We start from the raw sequence: 26572 nt of genomic DNA, 5'->3' as shown, positions 1-26572 counted from the left end.
CTTAGCTGTGCTCCAAAATATAAATAAGAAAGAAAACACTCTACACTCTAAAATCCCATTAACGTGTGTGAAAAGGACCTGGCGTGTCACATCCCTGCATGAAATGTAAACTGAAATCAGCTTTGAAATGAAAGTGCATTTAGAATTTTGCCTAAAAATGAAGAAGGCATGAAATAAGGTGTCAAATATGTCTGTAACAGTGGATCAGTGGTTCACACGGTCACTGTGTCTGAACCTGAAACCTGACAGGGCTCTTTCAGTGGGATTCTGTATGGGTTTCCTTGGGGTGCTTCAGTTTCCTCCCACAGTCCACAGACATGCAGATTAGGTGAACTGTACACTATAAACGGCCCATAGCTGTGGATGTGAGTCTGTTTATGGGTGTCAGCCCTGAGACAGAGTGTCCAGGCAGTGACCTGGCTCTCACATGCTGACACAGACTCTGTAGGGGGGAGAAGTCCCTACCATCCTGCGTCAGTTCTGTGCAATAAACTGAAAATAAAATCAATGTCTGCAAATGAGAACGTCTTATGTGTTCATACATTATTTCTCCATAAAGACCGTCATTCAGTGTTCGTGTGTGTGCAGAAACATGTGAGGAGACTAAATGTACTCTATGCATGTCTGCATGTGCTCTGACTGTTGTTGCATGAACATAGAGTGTGCATAGAGGGGCAGAGGAGGAACAAAATCTAGCTAAGCATAAAGACTTGGGTTAGGGTTGACTTGACGAGCCCGACTTGACAAAAGAAACATTCATTCAGTTCCAGTTCGTAACATCTCTCAACTAATCCTGTGACATTGCTCGTCGTCCTCCCGCATTCTCTATATACGTTTGCAATCTATAATATAGTCATCCTAAATTTCCATATATATTTTGTTCCATTTTGTACACACGACACCTATTGCATGTCAGCCCCTTCTGAAAGAGGTTTCTTAGATTTGGGGAGTTTTTCATCTGAATCAAGGGTCTGAGGATCGAGGGTGTCTTATGCTGTACAGATTTTACAGAACAACCTCTCAAGGCAAATTTGTGATTTAGAGCTATATAAATAATATTGACTTGGCTTGACCTGACTCATCTATCTGGAAAATATATTTTAGGAACCCCAGGACTATATCCTATATAATGAATAAATATATCTGTAATCATAGATCCAAGCAAAAGTGTCATTTTATCTTTCACATTTAGTCGTTAAGCCTGTTTAAGCTGTTCCTTCCTTATGCATCTTATATCAGCCACACACACACACACACACACACACACACACACACACACACACACACACACACAGAGTTCTATACCATTAGCGGGCTGTGGGCATGAAATGTAGGTTTCATTAGAGGATCTCATCCCTCGACCTCTCCCACAGGGAACCCATTCTATTAACCCAGATCTATAATTGACTTCTTCTTTTAAACATATATAGCTGACAGATACAAAGACACAGGGAGGGACTGGCAGGAGGTAAAATAGGAGTGTTGGGCTGATTGCTGCAGACACTGAGTGATTATGAAGAATAAATCCGCTTTCTGTCTATTGTGTCTTCCTCTATAGCTGCATCTATCTGGTGTCCTTCAAAACCATCTCCTGCTGTGCTGTTCCTTCATGTATGTGACCCATGTGAAAGACGTCACTCAACATCATCAGCGTCAAGGACTCAGAGAAAGGCTCAGGATTGGCCGATGCCTGAGGAGTCATTTCATTCCGATGTAGAGGAATCTTATTATAGCACTGACGTAGGCCAGCAACTAATGGTTATTTCAATCATTGACTCATCTGCCTATTATTGTCTCAATTAATCGATAATTTGGCCTATAAAAGGTCTGAAAATTATAAAAATGTGATGGGTATTTAAAATACTCAAAACCCCAGAATTCTTCAGTTTACTACAGAATAAGACAAATAAAAGCAACAAATGTTCACATTCGAGAATCTGGAACCAGATCATTTTTGACAACTGCTTGTCAACTTTCTTTTTTAATGTATTTTTGTTGATTACAGCTTAACACTGACACTATTGGCTCCAAAAAATAATAAATATAATACACGTATATATATATATATATATATATATATATATATAAATATCTGGTTACGATATTAGCAGAGCATTAGTCCTGAATTTGGACATTAAATGGTGACACTTCAGTGTGTTGAAAATGTTCTACAAAATAAAGATCTACCTCAGTGATCATTTGGATATTCTTCTCTTGGAAATACAGAACAATTATAATGAAAGAAAAAGCTTTTTTTCCCCTTTTGGCAGAATAGCATAGCTGAATCTTAAAACAGTATGACTATGCGTAACCATTCATTGCTGTAATTAACTATTTCACAGAGAGATAATGTTGGAGAACACCTAAATATGCTCATGATTAAGCTGAAAATGTTTTGTTCAAGTTTCAAGTTCACATAGCCGTTTCTGTGCAGGTGTGCGTGGGTGAAAACGTGTCAAAATCTGACAAGAGCAAAAACTCAAGAGCAGCACAACTTATTTCACATACATGAAGAAGATTCGGGAGTGAATTACACAGGAGCTTTTAATGAACACTCAATTGAGGAGACAATTAAGCAGGCAGTACAGTTTAACCACAATGTGTTATTGTGCAGTGCCGTCCCAACTCTCTGAAGTTCCTGTCTTCCTGAAGGTGTATTTAAACTCGTGCTGGAGGCGTTACGTTTAGCTTAGTCTTGCATTGCCAGACCTTCCTCCACCGCGGCACTGCGGAGGAGGGTCTGGCTAGTCCACACAGCATTCTGGGATGGGAGAAAAACGTGCTCTGGTTTATTGGCATTTCTTTAAACTAATCACGTTGGGCGGTGCTAAGCACCGGGAAAAGCCGCGTGCCGCTGCAAAACCTCGGGAAGGAACTTGTTTTGGTGGAACATGTGTACGTTGAAAAGTTGTTTTAGTCGTGCAACAGAAAACTCAGTTTGGACAGATCTAATCGACCAGTTTAAAATGCCAACACAAAAGAAAGCCCAGGGCAACGGATATCCGGCCTAAACGAGTGAAATCCGGCGGAATTTCCGTCAGCAACGGAGCAATCCCGAAAGTGGAACGTCAAGGATATAAACTAAGTTTAGCTGAACCTTCAAAGTAAATATTGCAGACTCCCAAATATCTCAGCACAGAAAAAATGTGCTATGTGTTTAGTTTCACTATGGCCTTGGCAGGCTGAGCAGCTTTGTCCTATCATACAGCTGTTACGTCTCCCGTCTTCCATGGAGGCACAAAGTTGAACAACTCCTCTGGGTTAGGAGGTTATTTTGGACACTGACTGAATGAGACCTGGGGTACCACCGTCTCATCTTACATAGCAAGAGTTCGTAAGCTGGAAATTCCCCCACTGACACCATTATTAGAAAATCTTCACCCCGGTGTTTTCATAATGTTCCATGACCAAGTCAGAGAGCTTTTATGATCAAATTGTATAATGTTTTCATGGTTTGGGAATTTTGCAATGAGGCAACTATTTAAATATCAATTCATCAGGTGTTTATTACAAAACGTCATTCTATTCAAGGAATTACATAACCAATGGAAACCCCCAGGTGTTTGAAAGCTGTGCATTGTGAGCCAGGTTACCTGTCTTCCTGTCTCCTATATTTAAACGTTCAGCTACTTAGGAGCAGAGATATACAACATTCCCACTGTGCAGGAACCGAGGTCGTAAGACCATGAACTCATTAAGGAAATGACAAGGTGGGGTTGGTGAGGCCCCGTAATTAAGAGCAAGGGCCCCCTGGGTGGAGTGGCATTTAAATAGGATGTACAGAACAGAATGGAGAGAGACACCGTGGGAGAAAGAGCGTTAAATGTATGCCAAATATAGGAATAGAAATATAGTGCCAGAAAAAGAGGAGGTGGCATTCAGAGGAAATAGGTAGAAGGAGATATATAAAGATCTGAATCATCCGGGTCAACTTGTGGACTGACTCAGCTATTGTAATGTTAAGGGGTCAACAAAAATGTATAACTATGTGGGAAATAGGACAGGTTGATTTTCTTTCAGCCCAAATTAAAAAAAGACAAAGTACTGATTTAACGTAAAGTTCTGACCCTACAAATGAGCAGCATAAGAAAGAGGATACAGTATCTGTTTATGGCCTTGAAGCCAAATTTTGTTGGAAAGCATGATGGGAACAATTTAAAGGTATCCTAGTAGTGATATGTCATGCTTTTACGAGCAATTCCCCGTTTTATTTGTATCAAGCAAAAGAATGCACATGCATTTACACAAGCACATTTGCAGAGAGAACATCCTGCCATTGGTTTCATGCTATTCCACTGATCAACAGTTAGGGGCAGTAATGCACAAAGAAATGCAGCAATGTTCCCGCCCGCAAAAGGCACGGAAGACGAAGACTAGGCAAGGATACTGGCAGAATATTTTGATGAGAAACACTGAATCTAAACACTAACTTTGTTTTACTCAGAGGAACTTGCATCAAGGAATTGGCCATTTATATCAAATGGTTAGAGTGAGAGTTAGATCTGGTGGGAAAAAGTCATGCTCTTTGCAGGGCCTTTTAAAGAAGCAGCAATGACGATTCTGCTATCGTTAGTTGAGTTAACGTGCAAAATGGACTGGAAATACACAGTGCTTTGGTGGTGAAGTTTGGGTGAGAAAACAATTCATAACATTTGAAATATGTTTTCTTTCAATGCATTTTGTTTCAAAGCAATACAAGAAGGGTCAGGTTGCAATGGCTCCACTGTACACCTATATGAATATTATTGGATGTTATTAGCCACGGAGCTCTGGATGAGCCAGTCATTGAGAAGCAGCTGATGAACTAATACAACGACATTGCTTTACCGCAACTAATGCTATGTTGCATTTGTTTACTAGGACAAATAACACATTCAATACTTAATGGATGCATACACTTTAAGGTATTTATATGTATATATTTTGTTTTTAAGGACTTCTCCAGACTTTCTAAGAACCTGCAGATATTAAATGTAGAAAAATGGTTTACGTAAAGATTTAGCATCTCTTTGGATACCCCGGCCCTGACTAAAACAGAAGCTATCAAAGAAGAAGAGGCTATTTGTGGTACTCCAAACGGCACTAAGACAGAGTGGAAGAAGCAGTCAGGTGAAAGAGAGCAGAAAAATAAGTAAGGTAGTAGTTAGACAGGCAGGCATATACTAAGACAAGAGGAAAGACTGCAGAGACTTATCAGTTATACAGAACACACCAGAGGAAGCCAAAGAGTGAACACCGTTTCCTCTGGAGGCGGCTCACTAAGTGTATTTCTCAGACTGAAAGGGCACTCCAGAGGGAGGTAAGGACATGCCTGAGGAACTCAAAGACCCCTGGGTTTTTGAGAGGATGAAGTTGGCATCCTGAGAGTGCTCTTAAGACAAGGAAGGCAACTCATTTTGTCCTTTTAATAGGATAGGTGAGAGAATAGGTTTGCATTTTAAAAATATAAATCAGAGAAAAGACACTGTTCAGCTCCTTGAGAGAGTGGATGAGATGATGATAAAAGTACCATTTAAAGTCACTTCTTGCTGTTATAGCAGATGAGAAGGTCAGGAGAATGTTTCGAGATAATTAATAACATAAAGACAAGCACGACTTTTAACCTCCAACAACACTGTGTATATGTAGAGTGCATAGGGGAACAGATTTCATTTGATGTGATATTATGTTGTTGTAGAGTGTGGATTTTTTTCCTCTAATTTTCAAGATACTTAAGAAGAGATTAAGGGAACATCAGAGTTTAAGTTATGTCAGGGTTTAAACCTCTGGCAGGGCAAATAAGAGTAACAAGAGTGAAATTAGACAGTAGCTGCAGAAAGACGCTAAAATTGTACTTTATAGTTTTCTTCATGGAGAGAAAACTATAAAATGTCTCAGAGAGATGTAAATTTGAGAGCCTGAACTCACCACTTAAAACAAGAGATGCATACAGTACGTTTTATCTAAATTTGTAGAGGTATTTGTATAATAATGCTACACAAATCAACTTTAAACACAAAATATCCTCATTTCATCTACTGTGATAGACTGCTGTAAAAAAGTTGACCAAGGAACTAAATATCCCTATATCATCACTTATCTCAGCCATAGTCTCATTTGATTACAGTAATTACATTATGCACTTATATTTTATGTAATGTGATAATAAAGCAGTGAAATAAAACACTGCAATGTTTAAGAAACTCCATTCCTGATCAAAGTGCAAAAGAAATCTAACAGTCCTCCTTTAACCAGCCTCCTGTACTGTACATCCCCTCCACAGCTGAGGCAGATCTAACATCTAAAGTCAACATCACATTTAATTAAAGTGTGGCGCTGCTCAGGGCCAATATAGGTTGTATTGGTGCAGCTACAGGTGTTACATGTCTATATTTAACGTGTACAGTATTGAGTCCAGTGATGGTACGGTGTACCTGTCAAGACGGGAAAAGAAAAATGAGAAGAGAGGAAAACGATGGAGGCAGCTCAACCGTAACAGTGGCGTTGACAGCTAATGGGGGCTCATGAGCAGGATGTGTCTGTGGAGTCTCTCTCGTTCCATCTGTCTTTCACTATACTCCGTCTCCCACTCATACACAGGTGTATGATTTTAAACGATTCATTTATTTGTACTCACATCTGATGCAGGTCCTTTATCAGCACCTGGACAGGAGAAAGTGACGAACTCATGGCAACGCTTGTGAACCACGAAACAACACACTGTGGAAAGAAGAGAGAGAGAGAGAGAGAGAGAGAGAGAGAGAGAGAGAAAATGTAACTGCGCACAAAATATGTTATTCGTAATCTAAAAACATCTCTAATTCTTTCTTGCCCAGTAAGCACCCAAGCTAGCTTGAGTGCTGAACACAGCCGAGTACTCTGACATTCAACGGCTACAGGCCCGATTCAGCTGGCTACCTAAGTTTTTAATCAGAATATTTAATTATTTAAATATATGTTATATAATGTTATTTTATACGTTTTGTAATTGCCTGTGCACACGCTGAGGAAGGGTGCTGCCAGAAACATCCGTTGTGTAGCAATAAATTCTAATTAAATTGGAGTGCTGTCCTAGTAGCTTTATTTATAATCCGAATATTTGCAATGTATGTATTTTGTATTAAAGGGAAGCACACCATATTTATCAGGATGAAATGAGTCAAACAGCACTGTTGGGAAGACAGACGCTATAACATGGTGGAGCTTTATTAACCTTTTTATATCAAGCTGCATAATGACATCAAACATGATCCCAGCCCTATGTAAAGTACATCAAGGTTACCAGCATACATTATGTCGTTCAAATGTACTATTTTAATTTGACATTAGGTTCAAGCACAATTAGATATGGTTTTGAGGCTTGATGAAAGCAGAGTTATTTTGCTGTCTCCACGCAGCACTTACTTAACCTATGAAAAGCTTTAGCGGTGGTAAATGTACAGAGGGATGCTGTGCTTCTGACTTAACACCCACACACTCTTATTGTCACTCCCGCACCATTGACTCATTGTCAGCCACTCTGGATAAGAGCACCTTCTAAATGTCCAGAATGCAATGTAAAATGTAACCTTATTTTATGTTACAGTATGTACCAAAATTGACTTCTTATTAACAGGATTGCCCATGTTTACAAAGTTTGCTGTCAACAGCATTGTAACATCTGCATTAACAAAAAATTCAAGGTTGAGTTTTTCACAGATTTGTTGAAGATAACAAGTATACACATGAATACACATAAAAGATCAAAACAGAAGCCAGTGCGATGACAATCTAAGCAAGATGAAAAGCGTAACATGGCTCCAATTTTCAGGTTGGTAACAATCGGCGGTGCAGAAACATGTGAAAGCTCCAATGCATAGCGAGCGTGTCATCTCCACCCTGATCAATGTCAGCTCCACTGACAGGCAGAGAAAGCTAAAAATATCACACACACACACACACACACACACACACACACACACACAACTCAAGAGTATATTTACATACTGTGCATGTCTAAGGGAGAGATACTGAGAAGTGCTGTAAATGCACTGAACTACAGAGATGATGATAGCAGGTTTAGAGCCACTACTAAAAATAATAAATCATACTGAAATCATTTTTGCTCTACTGAAAGCGTATGAAATCTTGTAAAACGTGCTTGTCTTTATAGCGTGTAACTATTGTTACATTCCATACACTAAACATTTGATTGATTAAAAATAACCATGTTGAGCACTGAAATTCATTTTCAACTGGAAATGTCAAAGTGCCAACAGACCTTTCTGACATGTTGGTGGTTACCAACTTAACTCATGGTAAGGGAATTAAGGTCAAGTAAAGTAAAAAAAACATGAAGGGATTTTGGTAAGCACTGTTTTGAATAAGAATACCCTGATGCACTGTTAGTAGCAGTGATCAGATCAGTGATTGTTAGAGAGTATTAAAACAATTGTTAACATGATATCTTCACTGTCTGTGGTCTCCTCGACTGTCTCATTTACATATTTGGAGAGAAACTATCATATTTTATTATATTCTACTGTCAAACCTGTGCTGATAGGAGGGGTTATAATGTACATCATGTGCACCTCAATGGTACTTCACTCCCACGCAATATCCTCTCTTTGGTTACGCCGCCCACTCACTGCAATGATACCACACACACACACACACACACACACACACACACACACGTACCCCCCACTCATTCCATGATATCGCTGATTAAATACAGAGTGAGGGTGGAGGGGATACAGGTAGAGATAGAAATGGTGAGAGCTATGTGCACATTTTGCTTTGAGGCGACTGCTCTTTTGTGTATTGTAACTGAAAAATCCCTAAGCAACACACACACACACACACACACACACACACACACACACACACAAATAGAATATCTCTTTACAAAAATACACTGCCAGAAATGAAGTGTGCCCTCCATTTCTCCCTTTGACAAAAGTCTTTTCATCCACACCAATAATCACCTCGCTCATCCATTTACACATCTGTTCGGTTAAGTACATACTTAATCACAATGGTGGAAATTCAAAAGGAGAGGTGGCACAATCTAATTTCACAAAGCCAGACCAACCCGTCAAGTTTACAGAGGGCTAAAAACAGAGATAGTAGTAGTGCTGGAATACCTGAGGCAGCTGTTTGATTGGCCCAGGTTACTCCAGTTTAGAGGAGGGATTCTTACACTTCCCATAATGATGTTGTTGTTGTTTTACATGAAATTATACATGATACGACATTAAAAATGTTACTTACAGTAAGTACAAGTATTTTCAGTAAAATGTATGTAAATTAGCAAAAGAAAATGTTCTTTTCATGCCGAATGGCACCCGTCGGTGTTATGTTGGCGCAATGTAGCATCTGGTCGAGACAAAATAGTGAAATAGTTCAAAAACAGAACTTTTTTTACACATACTACAGTATGTTCAATTTGAATTTGCAGTGCATTTCTGTATTTGATTGTGTTTTTTTATTTGCAGCATTTTTTCCCCAAATATCAAATTGGTGAAGATGTTATTGCCATGTTCTTTTCTTTTGTTAATTGGCATGTGCTTTAAGCTCCCAGGGCCACCATATAACATTGTATAGAGTGACAATGTTAGGCTTTTTTTGTAAGCTATATTTTCTGTTCCATTCGACAATCCCTTAACGAAAGCTTTGTAAAAATTCAATCAATTACGATACCCTGGTAAAACATTGAGCACCACGTCACTTAAATGGAGATAATTTACTGGAGCTAGTTCAGGGGAAGAGCCACACCTAAAACACTTTCTGTCACATGTCTATAAACGCCTGTCTATTCTCATTTTCTGTTCCCCTACCTCAAGTTCCTATATTGTATCTCCCAGATTCCCCGGGGGTCTGCTAAGCCATGAAGCCATTTCTTATGTTTTCTTATGATTCTTATGTAGCTCTTCCTACACCACAGCCATTATCTTCCTCCTCCATTCCCTTCTGTACGTTACTAATACATTTCATATTCAATAAACAATAATTTTTGCATGTCAGTTAAGGGTGTGGTTCTTGCTAATAAACCCAATATAAAAGCACTAATCATGTAGCATTCTAGATCTGCAGCTCCCAAAGTCAGGTTCTGGTGTCTTGCGTTGAGCTGAAACTGGTGTCCATCCAGTTACTGTCGATGTTCCCTGCCTATATACCTCCGCCTATATACCACCACCACCACCACCTCCTCCTCCTCCTCCTCCTCCTCATTGTGCCCCCAGTTACAGATCTCAGGCTCACTCTGGTGGAGCTGGCACCCTGCCTAATGTGCCTTCATTATTTATAGCATATATTAAATATACATGTAATGAATACACATACACATACACACACACACACACACACACATGCGCACGCGCACAGTGTCTCCACACCTTTCTCTGTTCACCTGTTTCTTGTTGTCTTTTCTCATTTCTATCTCTCCCTCTCTCAACAGTCTGTTACATCACTGTGGCAGGCTGTGTGGGCTTAGGTTACTCTAGAGGTAAGCAGCCATGTAGTGTTCCTGTAGTCTACCTGTAACACCGACTGAGCATTAAGTTACACTACCGGCTGCAGTTAGCACCTCAGGAATCCCTTCTCAGCCAACGGGGAGCTTCTCTTTTCACTGTCAACTTAGTGAGACTGAGGAGGATCAATTATGCTGCTGTACAATACGTTTTACACAAGAATCGTTCAATAATCAGTCTTACAAACGTTTCTTGTTTCTGCAGATAAAGCCAGAGTCACTGGTAAGTCACTGAAGCTCTCACACTACTATCTGTAACTGTGTGACTTGTACTACTGCTATGCAAGTGGTAACATGTCCTCATGTCCCAAAAGCAATGATTTTCTCAAGCCTTTTTCCTAGGAAAGAGCATGCCACTGCATGTACAGTCACTTCAGTGGTCCACATGATGTTCTACTTTACATTTAAGGTCCCTACTGTATATGAATAACAACAGTAAAAATGTAGGGCAAAATATATGCTGAAAGAGCTGACACTACTAGTCAAGTTATCAAGAAATCAGTCTAAAACTTTTGATACTCATTATCTGGACTCTCAAATGTTAGGATTTGCTGGGTTTCTTTGTAATATGATAATAAACTCAATCTTTTTGGTTTTGGACTGATTGATGGATCAAACAAGGAATTTGAAGGCACCGCCAACAGCTTTGGGAAATTATAATGAGCATGTTTTACTATTTTCTCAAACAATTGATTCATCAAGAAAATAAGCATACGATTAATGAAAACAATTAGTTAATTGCAGCTCTAATGATTTTATTCACTAATTGCTTTTAAGGATGTTCAGTTCTTTATCTAATCCGTATTCATACTGATGCATGCCAAAGAATCATGTGCAATATTGGAATTTAAATGATACAGTTTGATCATGAGTGTCATACAGACTGGTATCACTTGAAAAAAAAAACTATAGCTGTATCAATAACCAATGATTTAGATGATCAATTTCAAAGTGTGTTAGCAATCACCAATGTTATTTTAAATCTTGTTCAGTGCAGTAGAGCAGTTATACCTGCATGTAGCTTGTGTGTATCTTAAATCCACCACACTTCACAGGCACTAACTACCACTTGAAACTTGTTTTTGTCAGCTATAGCTCTTTGAAGTCTCCCATGTTGTCCCGATCTCCCAACAGTCACATTACATCATTATGTAACAGCTGGTTGTCAATTAATATCATCCTCCCATCAAGCCTTCTGTATATCAATAGTGTGAAGAGGGGGGCTCAAACTGACAGCACCTACCTCTTACAATTCGACAAGAGTGAATCATCTTACGGTCAGAAAGATGAGAATAGATTTTTCTTTTGCTCTTAAACTGAGTAACAGTTGACTAACAGTTGAATCTTCTTTAAGCATAATTTCCATCCTACTAGAGTCAGCATTTATAGTACTACTGTATTTGGGTTGACTTTTTGCAATAGCTGACTTAGAATTTAAAAGTATTACATTGCAAGCAACTTCCCAAATGTCATTAGTTTACCAAATACTAACTGCTATACATAGTTAACCTTCAGGCTTTTAGATTAATTGAAGGATGATTATTGACTATTTGAATAATTTTCTTCTTTTGACTTCCCTTCCTTTCATTTCCTGTTCTCATCTCCTTTTGTTCTACCATCTTTATCTCCTCTCCTCTATGTTCCAGTATATTCTGTTTATGAAATTTTGGCAGAACACTGTTGTACACAGCCATTTCCTCTAATGAGCTGCCAATGTGTCCGTGTGTGTGTGTGTGTGTGTGTGTGTGTGTGTGTGTGTGTGTGTGTGTGTGTGTGTGTGTGTGTGTGTGTGTGTGTGTGTGTGTAAGTTGCAGTGACACGCTGTACAGCGATGTCCCAGATTTAGAAACTGTCAGATTCAGGGGCCAGGTTCAATGCTACGACACAGGGAGTGGCAACGCTCTCTAGTTAGTCAGATTTGTTAATGTATAGCTGTAGTAGTACATCACCTACAGTATAGTATTTCACTCACATAAACACACACACACACACACACACACTCCGTGTTCCCTGGTTGAATACTGTGCTACAGCTGACTGAGTATCTAACGGTTTGATCAGTGATTGTCTGCATGACGAATTAGCGCCTTGCAGTTGTATGCCTCCCCAACCAGTCAAGTTGCAGTTTATATCCATGTCTGTCCAGATTTTGAAGCATTTTAATGAAAGATATTAAGTGTATTTTTTGGCGAAAACATGGATGCTTTACATACATCTTCAACCCGTCAGCACAGAAGTAGTCTGGATGTTCATTTACTGGATAATCGCCGGAATATCCTGCGCCGGATGTCCCTTGCCTTGCAAAACTCTGTTTGTTTCAGGAAACAACAAACTTTGAGCTAGCAAGCTACACGCTGAAAATGGCATATTTTGAAGGAAATTTGGATTGTGCAACAAGGCAGGCTTGCTTGATTCTTTCGGGGAATAATTGTAAAGATTTATGAAGAATATGTTTAACGTAAAGGGCCAGACAAACCAGACGGCCGACCCTCGGCAGAAAAGGCAGTTGGACTGATCAGTCTACCCGAGTTGGTCAAAAAAGTGCCTCGGAACACACCAAAGCGACGAGACGTAACACGTCTCCATAACAGCAGGCGGCGCTAATCTGAATTGTCGCCCAAAAATGAAAACCGGCAGCTGATTGGACGAATGCGTCACGTGGGTCTGGTTTCTCCGGAAATTCAAAGACAGACTGTCATGGCGGCTTGTTCAGAATACGATCTCATATTGTACTAAAATAGTTCACCGAAACGTGTTTCTGAAAACATTTTAAGTGAGAAATAGGCCGTGCAGTTGCTGAATCTGTCTTCATTTCAGATCGACAAAGGTCAGTTTAAAAGATTTTCGTCCGATTTTGAGAGACTCTAGTCACGCTCATTCCGCTCCCCGTTTCCGGGTTAGCACTCTACCAATCAGATGGGTCATTTGAGTCTGACTGCCGGCAGTGGCCCGCCCCACCGATTATACATGTCAAATCGGCCAAAATGAAAGCTGACGGCCCCTCGGACGGACGACGGCACGGAACACACCGAACAGACTCGAGTCACTGACCTCGCCAGACTGTCCAACGGCCGATTATCGGCTCTGTGTGTAGTATGGCATGGATACCCGACCCGAGCCGGGCCGGGTTCGGACAGATATTTTGAAATTCTGGTCGGGTTCGTGTCAGGCTCGGTCACATCAGCGCGATAAGGCATTTGTTGTAAAATGGTACTGCAGCTCCTTTAAGAGAGCTCAGTGTGTGCGTGTAAAGTGAGCAGAAGAGAGATAGAGAAAGAGGAAGCAGACGTGTAGATGTAACCGGAGCAGAGTTGTTGGAATAAGTTTAAGTTTTGTACACAGTGTGTGCGGTGTCCGAGATAAACCCCAGACTGAAAGCCAAGTTAATTCATTTGCTCACCAGAAACGGGATTTTAACCCCGACGTTATATAACGTCGGCCCTGGAGGTAACGAGTCTCCCCTGGTTTTCTGATCACGGTCGGAATCGAAGCAAGCAGGAAAGGTTAACACATTGAACATTTTAAATTAAACAGCTTATTAATGTGTGCTTGTTCCCCCGTGTGCGCTGATGCGCTCATCTGTTGACATTTCCGAATGCCTTCCTATAGTTGCTTAATAAAAGCTTTCCACACAAACAAACGTACATGTGTCATTAGTATGAGAAAAAAAAAGAGATTTTTAACTGTGTCGGGCTCGGGTCGGGCTCGGACATAAACATCTTAATGCCTGTCGGGCTCGGGCTGGGTTTGGTCATGGCTCTGTCGGACGTGGGGCGGCTTCGGATGGAAAGATTTGGCCCGATCAGACCTCTAGTGTAGTAGGCTTTAGGCATTTACTATCTAACTGGGACGTTTTGGGACCAATTGTGGCAGGATTGCTGTGGCCGAAGTAACGTTACACGCCAAAATAACGTTACACGCCGAAATAACGTTACACACCAAAGTAACGTTATTGTTTTATTCAGAAAGATTTTATTGAAAATTTGGTGGGTTATAAAGTTTAGATACATACAGAATACATACCGTCCATCATTAGCACCGCCCAAGACAATTGTGATTGATTTAAAGAAATGAAAACAACCCTGAGCGTTTTTTTCTCCTATCCTAGAATTTATGTGTGGTGTAGCCAGACCTTCACAATGCTGCGGAGATCTGGCAATTCCAGACTAGCACAGAAGAAATATACAATCACCCCAATTTCAAGGTCAAGGTGTCACCAATTCAGTATCTGACCAAATGTCTCCCCTTCTGTCCCTGAGTTATGGCATTGAATAACGGCAAAAAAAGTGTTTCTGCAGAACATTATGATTTCACAGTGAAGTTGACCTTTGGGATATAGAATGTCATCACTTCATCCTTTTATGCTATTAGCCATTTGTGTACATTGTTGTCATAATTAGCGTAGGAACAGTGAGCTAGACCTTAGACCAAAATCTAATCAGTTCGTCGTTAAGTTTAACCCATTTCAGTTTAATCCATTTTGCCTAACGTTTCTATTAATCCACTGAGAATCCATAATGCTCCCATGATGTGGAAGGCTCTTCCAGCTTCTCATTTGATTTATACAAACTGTAATGGACAGTGCACTCTGCTATCGCTAGAACAGCCACACTCTACATTAAAGCAACACTAGGTAACTTTTCCCGCTTAGGTCCCCCTACAGGTTGGAAGCGGAATTGTCCATTACATTACATTGTCCAGTTCATTCGAACTACAGATCCGCTACCCGATCTGGCAAACTTGCATAATGTAATGTAATGGACAATTCCGCTTCCAACCTGTAGGAGGACCGAAGCAGGAAAAGTTATGTTAGAAAAATTGTGATTTACATTTTTCTGTCTTGTTAATATTAAAACTGTTTGCATAAGAATGCCATATTATAATGATTACGCTCCCAAAAGATAACATGGGAGCCACTAATTTGTCCTTGTCTAGAGCACGGAATGGTCCGAAGATAAGGAAGATGACATTGACTCTTTATTAGGACTATAGACTTGGTATCACATTCTACGTTGTATTACAAAAGCTTTTGTAGAGAGCGTTTCGATAGTCATTTCTGTACTTTGTAGTAAGTGCTGTAACTGACTCCTTGTGTTTGCAAGTAAAAATGAACTTTGAGAGACTCTTCAGTAGTTCTGTCTATTCTTTGATAATGTAATTATCCTAACAAGTTACCTAGAGTTGCTTTAACAATAATTGCGTGGGTTTGATGTGAAACACGGTTACTATTTGACTGACAAGAACAGCTGTTTAATTGCTAATTGAGACAGATGATTAGGTTTCACATTGTCTGGTATATTGACTGACTGACTGAGGAGGTTCACTGACTGACTGACTGGGTGGGTTCACTGACTTGACTACAAAACATCTCCATCAGATCTTCTCCCTGACCACGTCCTGGCAGACCTGGCACAGTGTTTAAACAGCGTGGAGAGAGGTCTGGGCGGGCCAGACTACAGTTTCTGTTTCTTGCTCTTCCTACTGTCTCGGTGAAGAGGGAACATCCTGATGTGTGGGGTGAAAGACTCACAGAAGAAGCTGATGCAACCATAGGAAGACAAGAAGAAGATCAAGATGATAAAGAAAGAGAAAGCAAGAAGAAAGTCAATAGTCTGAACCAAAAACGTCATTCACCTTGGGCACCTCCCCTAGTGTATGTGCGTGTGTGCACGTGTGTGTGTCCACGTCTTTAAGGGCTTATATAAGGGGGCTGAACAGCCTACGCCAATGTATAAATACCCACGATGCCGCTGGTGAAGCAGGCCAGAAGGGTCAGGGAGTGAGTCAGCACACCCATATCACTCCTCCTCTTTCTCTCTCTCCCTTCCATCAATCCATCAGCTCTTCTTCTTCTCTATTCTCCTCCTCCAGCTCTACATCTATAAAGTTTCACGTTGGTACAGTGTGTCTTTTCATGGGAGAAGAGGATTTCACTTGGCAGGCAAACTATGACCTCTCGTTGATGATGATCGTAAGAAAACAACAGCCAGTGTAAACAAAGCAAAGCAATCACGCTTTCACAGAAAGGCCATTTTAAATTGCAGTTTTTTTATCTCAACGAACTATTGTTAAAAGCGCTTATGATTTGAGAACTACTTCTATTCATTTTTCTATTCTATTCATAGAGTTTTTTATTTATTTATTTTTGTGACTGAAAAGTCCCTCTGAGAGAGTCCATCTGCTCTTAAGTGGCCTTGCTGTGTTTTTAATTTGAGAAACCGGAGCACAGCGCAGGGACGCTTGCTCATTACATTTCACTCCTCTCAGGACACACTGTAAAATTGTTTGTTGCACCGGCGACTGACAGCTCACATGCAGTATGTTCATTGCTGGTTCATGGTGGAACCATGGTTCACCATTTGCTTACTCTTGTGACAAAAAACTGTTCAGCACATTCATATTCCAGGCATTGCTCAAAAATCTTGTTTTTGATATCCCCCATTGATTTTCTATATTTAAGCCCCTTTTACTTTTTCTGATAGAGTTTTTGTATCACTAGCCAGACTTTCCATAAATGATGACCCGTATGCATTCCGTGTGGAAATGTTTAATCTAGGGCTGTCAAAATAACTGTTAAAAAAAATAACGCAGATTAATCCATTCCATATTGACCTTTGACCCAGAGCCATTCTAGCCACCATTGGACTGTAAAATGAAGGAGGGAGACGAGAATGCGCTGCCTGGATCATTGATTGGAACATTTACTACTAAAAATATTCTTCCTGAATAGGGTTGGGTACCGAAATCCTGTGCTAATACGGCACCGGTGCCTTAACGACCAGTATCTACCGGACCGAATAGCAACGCGGATTTCGACGCCTCATTTCGGTGCCACCGATATGTCTGCGCTTCTCTCTGATACTCTGAAACATATACGTTACAGGCAACAGAAACATCCCTGCATGTGACGCTAGTTAACACTATACTCAACAGCAGCTAACGTTAGCCTACCGCTAGCTAGTAGCTGGATTAAACACGGTTAAAATGCTGAGAGCTAACGCTCAACGGTGTAAAGTTTGACTGTATTTCATTGTAGAGGATTCAACATCGGGATGTAACAGTCTGCAACTGCCGTTGTCGCAAAAACACAGACTCTGTGTTCAATGAAACTGGTAACCTACAGCCTCGTGGTGCATTCAAAGTTATTGTTAAATGCCCTTTTCCCATCTGGTGGTTGTTTTAGTCATCCAACAGCAATTTACTAGTGCAATAAGTTATTGTTATAGTTATTACATTATTATTGAATCATTTAATTTTGACCATATGGCCTTAGCAATAAACAAGCCGAAAATAATAAAAACATTTTTTTTACTTTAATGTCACTAATGCTGATTATTCATTGATTCTTTTGAATTGAAATATTTAAAATACTTTCACACCAAAAATTATGTATGCGATTAATTTAGATGAATTAATCACAGAGTATGTAATTAATTAGATTACATTTTTTAATCGATTGACAGCCCTAGTTTAATCTTGTATCCCTATCGGGTATTCTGTCAGGTGTCCACTGTGATCCACGCATCCACACATCACTTTAAACAGCAAGACAATGTAACATTTGATATTAAATATTAAATATTGTTTACAGATTGATAAAGAATTGTTAAAGCAAATCTGCCATTACATCTATTAGCTAGCCAGCCTAATAGCTAACCGGAGCTAAATGATCAGGAATCAGTGACGAGGTTCGAATTGGAATCTGACGTGAAGACCCAGAATTTCAGTAAATTATCACAGTGTTTACTCAGTTCACCACAGTTTGCCCCCAACTATCCATCCAGTTCATTGAAGCAACGGAGAGGTGTGGGGTGGTAAAAAGTCACTACCCAGCCACAGAAGAAGAGAAAAGAAGAAGAGAAGAAAACTGAACTCTTTCCTTCAAAAATGTGTTAAATATGATAAATAAACATTTGAAAATCTTCAATCATCCTTGTGTGGAATTAACGTAATTATTTTGTGCAACATTATAAAGATGGAAGGCTATATTCTATATTTATTGTTGATTTTAATATGGGTTATTTTTTGACTTTTGAAGAATGTCAAAAATGATGATCTAATGATACATGAATGGCAGCCATGTGATCATGCTGAGAATAAAGGGATTGTGATTACTGTATGTCTTCATAAGAAAATACAGTACTTTCTAATAGTGTCAGACCTGTTCATGGCCTGTGACAGCAGTTAATACAGTATGTTATCCCTCTCAATAGTGTACTTACATTCAATTAGGAAAGAGAACAGGAGACACTACAGTCTGTCTGGCTTCACGCTCCGTTCGATTTCAGTTTCAGCGCTGTGCCAGCGCTGTGAAAGAATTCTGGCACAAGACGATTTTACGTGGTCCAGCTTACACCTCCACCCTTATCCTCTCTCATTCACTCCATCGCGCGCTCTCATTCACTGCATCCCTTTCACCATCTTTCATTCACTCCATCTCCATCCCTCATTTTCTGTCTGTCAGAGCCACAGCCATCCGGCTGTCTCTTTGTCTTTTTCCTTCCATCCCACTCTCTCTGTCTGATTCTTTTATCACTTTTAATTCCATTTCCCTCCTCTCTTTATCACTGTCTCCTTTGTACTATCAGTCTGTCTCTAATGCTTCATTTTATTACACTTGTGTTTTTTGTCAGCATTGCCTTGATTCACACACACAGTTGCAAACTTCCAGACCTGGGAGATGCCCAGTGTGTGTACAGTGCCTTGCCTGTTGGCACCTTGATGGAACTTGTTAAGAGTTGAGTGTGAAGTGAAGTCCGTCCGTTTCTTCGAATGTGCTGGTGGAATCAAACTTGCAACCTCAGCCAAATGTGACAAGCAGGGATCGATCATCATCATGTTAATGATGGTGTAAGTACAGTATGGCTGAGTATTGGTTTCATTTTTTTTCATACAATGTCTACACACTGCCTCAAATTCAGTAACAAATTATTACTCTCATTGTCCAATATCTATTACTCATTGAATATGATCACCACTATTGGGCAATATTCAAATAATGTGCAATAACTCACACTGCATATCACACTGTATATAAAACCATACTTATTTTTTTCATGTTTTCTTATAGTGTCTCAACTGTGCACCTTACCCCCCCCACCCCCTTTTTTTGTTGCACTATTTATTTTATTTCATGTTGTTATATTTTTTACGTATATGTTGGCACTGGGAAAGGAGTTGCTTTTAATCTCATTGTACATGTGTATAGTGACAATAAAAGGCATTCTATTCTACTTACATTGTAGTTAGGATATAGAAAAACTATATCTTACTTTTAAAAAATGTAAATACTGTATGGAAAAACATTTCTTTATCAAAGCCAGCTAGTTAGGCGTTTTTTACATGCTAACATTTGCAAATGAAAGTACAGCTGGGGTTGTTGGGAATGTCTTTAGCTTTGCATGTATTTGGTCATTGGGTTAGCATTGGGCGAGAAAAGAAGCAAGCTTGTGATCTGGAGGTTGTTGGGTCAATCCCTCAGACCGGCAGGATAAATCATCACCACCACCACTGAGGTGCCCTTGAGCAAGGCCCTTAACCCAAACTGCTCAGTGGAGCGGCTCAGTTGCCAGCAGATCAGACTGTGGTTGTACTGGACAGCTTCTAGATGACAATGTATAACTGTGTGAATGTGATCAGGGTACCATGATATTTGTACAAAATATCATCATCAACCATCCAGCAGTTGGTAAGATATTTAAGTCTGAACCAAAACGGTGGACCAACCTCATGGGGATGTCTTGAAATTACTTGCTTTGTCCAACCAACCGCCTAAAACCTAAAAGATAGTACTACACTAGAAAGATACGACAGACACATCTACGTCTCACATATGTTAAATATCCAGTCTTACTTGTACAGAAAGAAAGCTGAAAATCAGCATTTCTAAGAAAAAAGTCATTTACATTGGTAATCTTTCAACCAACAATGGTTGTCTGTTATTTTTCTGTGTGTGTGTGTGTGTGTGTGTGTGTGTGTGTGTGTGTGTGTGTGTGTGTGTGTGTGTGTGTGTGTGTTTGTAGGGCCCTTAGTTTCCTCTCAAAGCCAAAGTACATCTACCTCCACAATATGACCTGAACAGGCAACTGCTGATGTCCATGTCCAGCCAACACACACACACACACACACACACACACACACACACACACACACACACTCTCCCCTGCCCTCCTCCCTTCACTGCCACTTTCTCTATCTTAACTCCCCCTCAAACAATACCTGCTGTTTTGGTCCAGACAGCAAGAAAAATAACTGAGGGTAGGAAAGAATATGTTAGAGAGTCAGAAAGCTTTTCACTGCATTTCATTTGCCCAAGTGTATAATCATCATCCTCAACATGCAGTTTTATCTAATCTACTGATTTAGTCCTTAATTCAGAGAGAGAGAGAGAGAGAGAGAGAGAGAGAGAGAGAGAGAGTGTGTGTGTGTGTGTTGTGGTATGAAGAGGATGAGTTAGAGAGTGTGGGAGAGAGAGGACAGAGAGGTGAGAGTGAAGAGCTGCAGATACTGACACGAGAGTCGATGAGACTAACAGGTTTGAATACCAAATAATGAACTAAATACAAGTTCACCAAGACACCAACAAATAATTGAGGGATGGGTTGCTCAATCTCAAACTCCATGTGTCTTGCTGAGGACACTTCAGCACATGGAGTTTGAGATTCAGCAACCCACCCCTCAATTATTGAAAAACCTGCTCTACCACTGCCGCCCCATTTTCTTTTACTCTGAAGCACTAGTCGCTGCAGAAGCTATTCACACATTAAAACAAAGTCCCATTTTAGGTGGATATTTCATTTACTTTTTATTAATGTATTTAACATGATCGTTGAAGGTGCAATATGTAGCTAAATAAAATATAACAATAATAATAAAAATAATAATAATAATAATAATAATAATAATATCTGGCAGGAAAGATTAGATCAGATTTTTTCCCCAAATCGTTCAGCCCACAGATACACTGTGAAAGCTGCCTGATGGAGTGTGCGAAAAGATGAAAAACCTTGTGAGGTGGAAAAAAGTTTTGTTCAGCAACATTTATGCTGTTTCACACCATACAGTATATTCGCTTATTTTTATTTTTTTTTATCTCTGCAGCCATCATTTTGCAATTATAATGAAACTGCTTTTGTTTTTCTTCATGCTTTTATCTTTTTGATAAAAAAAAGTACACAACAGGACACACAGTATTGCGATGACTTGTAGTTACAGTACCTGTATTACTGTAGGAAAAACTGCAGACAGTAAAACCATAATAACTAACTATAGCTACAAAACAGGATTAGGATTATTTTAATAATCAACGATTGACAGTTACAATTGTAACAGTTGGCATTGTGTGTGTGTGTGTGTGTGTGTGTGTGTGTGTGTGTGTGTGTGTTTTTTTGAGGGCAAGGCAGGACAAAGTCTACCACAACTCGCTCAATGTTTGGCAACAGACCAGTGCTGCCTGGCTGCCTGTTATCCTTTTTACATGTGCAGACGATCACACACATAACTATGCATATACACAAAATAATAAACGCATATAGACAATAAGCAAATGTAGTCTTATTCACTCTTGTTCTGTATGCTCCTCTGTCATTCTAAAACATAAATCATGTAACAGGAAAAACACCATCATGGTTATACAGGTATATTAATCTATGAAGAAGAAATAAAAGATGATGATGTCAAATTGAAGATGCAGTGGGTGGATGGTATTTAAACAATACACCCTCTCTGACTCCTACTTTCTCATAAAAAGCATAAAGTCTCGAACTCAACAATATTATATTCGTAAACTGATTGACAGGAAACAATAAAAGGAAAATAATGAGGGGTGAGCAGGGTTGGGAGACAGCCTGTTGGAGTTAAAGTGGAAGTGGGACAGATGTCAGGTGAGAGAGAAAAAGCAAGAGATGTGAAGGGAGAGTGACGCAAAACTAGAAAGTAAAAAAAAAGAAAGAGACAAAGATGGAGGGAGGCAGATAAAGAGTTCTGGGATCTCTGCACTCCTGTTGGCTCGTGTGCCTGTTGCTAGGTTACCATCCATAGATTAATGGGTTAAAGTATCTCAGGAGCAACAGTGACATAGTTAGCTGGTCTCCATCAGTCAACTATCAATAACACACACACACACACGCTATGATGAAAACTGTATTTATCCCCATTTAGATTTTAATTACTAAAATGTGCACACAAACAAACACATAGTACCACATAAACACACGACAGACAGGAAAAAACTTGGAGTGAGTCCTTTTTGCTGTGAACTGAACAGAACCACTGTGTTAAGTCTGACAAATACATTGTTTTTACTGCCAGAATTGCTAGTAAGTTAAACGCTGTGCCGTAAACAGGATCAAATTCCCACTAAATAAACCTTCCAATAACATTTTGTTAAACTTCAAAAACCTGATTGTTCTAGCTGTGTTTTGGACATGCATTATATGGTCTACATGAAAACGGCTGCTCATTTTTGTCCAGATCCAGTGCTACATTTGTGTTTTATGTAGTTTGTTATCCACTACAGATGCTAAAGTCGCTCAATGGTGTTTTAAGTCCCCAACGGCTCCTTCCAGGCAGCGGTGCGACCGTTGACTTCAAGGCACCTAACCCTAACCATAACCATAACCATTGCCTAATCCTAGTGCTGCCTGGAAGGAGACGTAGGGGTCTTAAAACACCGATAAATGCTTAAGATAGGCAGCACCTTTGCAAACTTGTATAAGTTGCGACTGTATATCCATCTTGGTGAAAATAGATTTCAAATTCAACACCAGTATTCAGTCTGTGAACTACTTTTCCACCAAGAAATTGAATGACCTTTTGCCCAAGAAATTATATCACTGTACATTTTCAAACCCACAACAGCAGCACAGCTGCACCTCTCCCCCAGCAGTTAGTAATCCAGGTGGGCCATCCCACCTACACACCGTGATTCACGTTTTAGACATTTAGCTCATTGCATCAAATTGCCCTGCAAACAACAAATACAGAGTGGGGCAAAGGTCTTGTGACAGTGATCATGGAGGAGACAAGTGGTGGCAAAGTGAATAATTACAGAATGAACTAGCAGAGAACTACTAGAGAGAACATATGATGTTATTGTGGTGAGAGCAATGTGGGTGGAACGGAGTTAGAAACACACCTTTGGCTTCTTTACTGAGACTGCAGTAGTGCAGTGTATTTACACTAAAATACAGTGTTTCTACCTCTGTCACAATATTATCGCACAAAGCTAAACAATAATAAAAATAAATAATTGTAAATAGTAAGCTTTTTCAAAATTGCATAGAAGGGTATGAACAGTATTACAAGATACAAGATGATGGTGCAACATCTGTCCGACCTAACCACTGATATAGGTTAGTCAGTGCAGGCTGAGAACCTAAATGACTGAGCATGTCTTTTTTGAGTGCCTTTCAAAGTTACTCTACTATTACTCTTCCAGAAATGATGCAGAGTAGAGTTTTCTTTTCTGCAACCCATCTGGTTAGGGTATGGTTATGTTTAGGCAACTGAAACTACTTGGTTTCAGTTATGGAATGATCACTGTCAAGATTAAAAGAAACAATGGAAAGAGAGGACAGTCAACAGCAAAAACAACTGATTGTAACTTTTCCAGTAATTTAAGGAACGTTTCATAGTGTTTGCTGAAGATGGCACATAATTAGGTCTTGGCTTTCTATCTCCTTTTTTGTTGGTTATGCATGGCTCTAAGGGTGGCAAAGTCAGTTTGTCAGTTTGTTGGTTGCTACATCATAAGGTCCACGTGTTTTTTGTGACATGCCTCATCAACTATTCCACGGATTTCCATTAAATGTGGTACAGACATTCATGTTCCCCTCAGGATTAATTGTAATCACTTTGGTGATCCCTTCACTTTCAGAATCAGAAATAGAAAAGTATCAATGTCAGTGGGGGTCCGGGGCCTTGGTAATAAGGCTGATTGCAGAAGGGAAGAAACTGTTTTTGTGGCGTGATGTTTTGGTCCTGATGGACCGCAACCTCCTGCCAGAGGTCAGGGGTTCAAACAGTTTGTGTCCGGGCTGAGAGGGATCGGCTACAATTTTTGCTGGCTGCCTCAGCGTCCTGGAGGCGTACAGGTCCTGGAGAGACGGCAGATTGCAGCCAATCACCCTCTCAGCAGAGCGGATGATACGCTGCAGTGTGCCCTTGTCCTTGGCAGTGGCAGCAGCGTACCAGATGGTGATGGAGCAGGCTGAGGATGGACTCAATTATGGCGGTATAGAGGTGCACCATCATTGTCTTTGACAGGTCCAGCTGCCGCAGGAAGTACATCCTCTGTTGGGCTTTTTTGATGATGAGGGAACTGATGTTGAGCTACCACTTGAGGTCCTATTTATCAGCTCAAATTTATAATTTGTCCAGTACTTTGAGCTCAAATATTTGCAAAGCTAATGGCATTCCAATTGGCCTCAGCTTAACTTTGTGTTTAGTGCTAATTAGTATGTATGAGCATCAATACATTTTACACAAAGATAATGAACATGGTAACAATTTTACCTGCTAAACATCATAATGTTAGCTTTGTCATTGTTAGTATTTAGCTCAAAACACTGTGCCTTAGTACAGCCGCACAGCTGCAGGCTTGCGTGTGTGTGTGTGTGTGTGTGTGTGTGTGTGTGTGTGTGTGTGTGTGTGTGTGTTGTGTGATGCCGGACAAGCTTGACCCACATTGGCTGTCTTATCCATCAGGATATGTCTCCAAGGTGTCACCGTGGCAACGGGTGTACTATTGCCGCAAATGTCAGCAGCAAGGACAACCAAGCCATAAAGGAGATAGTGTGTCAATCTGTAACTGAAAGTAAGCACAAGCACACAAACACAACCAAACACACATTCTGAGTGATCAGAGTCTTCAAATGTGTTAAAGTGTGAAAGTAGATTGGAGCAAAAAGGAGCTGGCCCTCACCGACAAGTAAAATTAGACTTGGTCTCACACACACACACACACACACACACACACACACACACACACCCCTGTGGTGTAACACACACACACACACACACACACACACACACACACACACACACACAGACCTATCAGATAGCCACCACTGACAGCTGATAAACAGACAAAACTCCTGTTTCAAAGTTGGCTTCTCTTACTCACTTTTCTATATAGGTTAACCGAACAAGGCATACACACATATACCTCTTAATCTATATCTCTCACATTAGATTCTCAAACATGCTCACACACTGACAGACACACACACACACACACACACACACACACACACACACACCCACACACCCCCACCCCACCCTCCACAATAAACTGAGAAGAGGAAATGGTTATGGGAGGAAACACAGTGCATGTAACTGTAGAATGAGTATTAGAACAAAGACTATAAACAAGCCACAATAGAGCCTCAGTTTACATGCATGTATAGTTAAAATTGCAACAACAATGTATTGCATGAATTAATTAAATATGGTTCGACTCCACTTCTTGAATTCCTCTTTTTAAATTAGGCCATGTCATGCATCACATTCACATTTAGGCTGTACACAATCGGCTAACTGCTCTAATCTGTAGCTTCAGATGGGTGCGGCAGTAGAGGAAAATTCTAAATTAATTTCCTACACATCAGAATGAGCCTTCCCACATAGAACATACGATTCATATTATGTTGTTGTGTACCTTGAGCACAAGCTGTTTATGATGCTATTTTGTTGTGTCTGAAAAGCACCAGGGGAACGAAGGAAAAATCAATGCACTATAATGCTGCAATATTTTTGGCTCCATCAATAAGCCGACTGAGGCTCACTATCAGAGTTGTTATATGCACTACAGTGGCATGGCATGAAAGACTGCACAATAGTGTTATATAACATGAACCCTTGAAAATGCTGAAAATAAAGTCATTGAACATCTGTTTGGAGCAGGTCAATGCTTCACTGAAAATAATCAGAAGACTTAAAGATTTAAAGAACTCACAGGATGCATCGACAACTATACTGTTAATAGTTCCCGTGTGTTGCTTTTACGTATTGTATGTATTCTAACAATAGATGGACGTAGCATCAGTGATGTCACCCATTGGTTTGCGGACTGCCGTTTTAAAGC

The 26572-nt window shown here is 40.1% G+C and overlaps 1 protein-coding gene across 2 annotated transcripts in view; it reads right to left on the bottom strand.

Moving 5' to 3' along the window:
- Positions 1–26572, bottom strand: part of LOC144530423 (protein kinase C beta type-like) — a 102483-nt gene that overhangs the window by 64675 nt on the left and 11236 nt on the right. For both annotated transcript variants that reach the window (XM_078269995.1, XM_078269994.1), the window contains exon 3: positions 6617–6699. In XM_078269995.1, the coding sequence (XP_078126121.1) occupies positions 6617–6699 (83 nt within the window). The remainder of the gene's footprint in view (positions 1–6616; positions 6700–26572) is intronic.

This window comes from Sander vitreus, chromosome 15 (assembly GCF_031162955.1).
Source record: "Sander vitreus isolate 19-12246 chromosome 15, sanVit1, whole genome shotgun sequence".
Classification (NCBI taxonomy): domain Eukaryota; kingdom Metazoa; phylum Chordata; class Actinopteri; order Perciformes; family Percidae; genus Sander; species Sander vitreus.
Note: the sequence above shows the minus strand (reverse complement) of the source record. Positions and strands in the feature narration are given on the sequence as shown.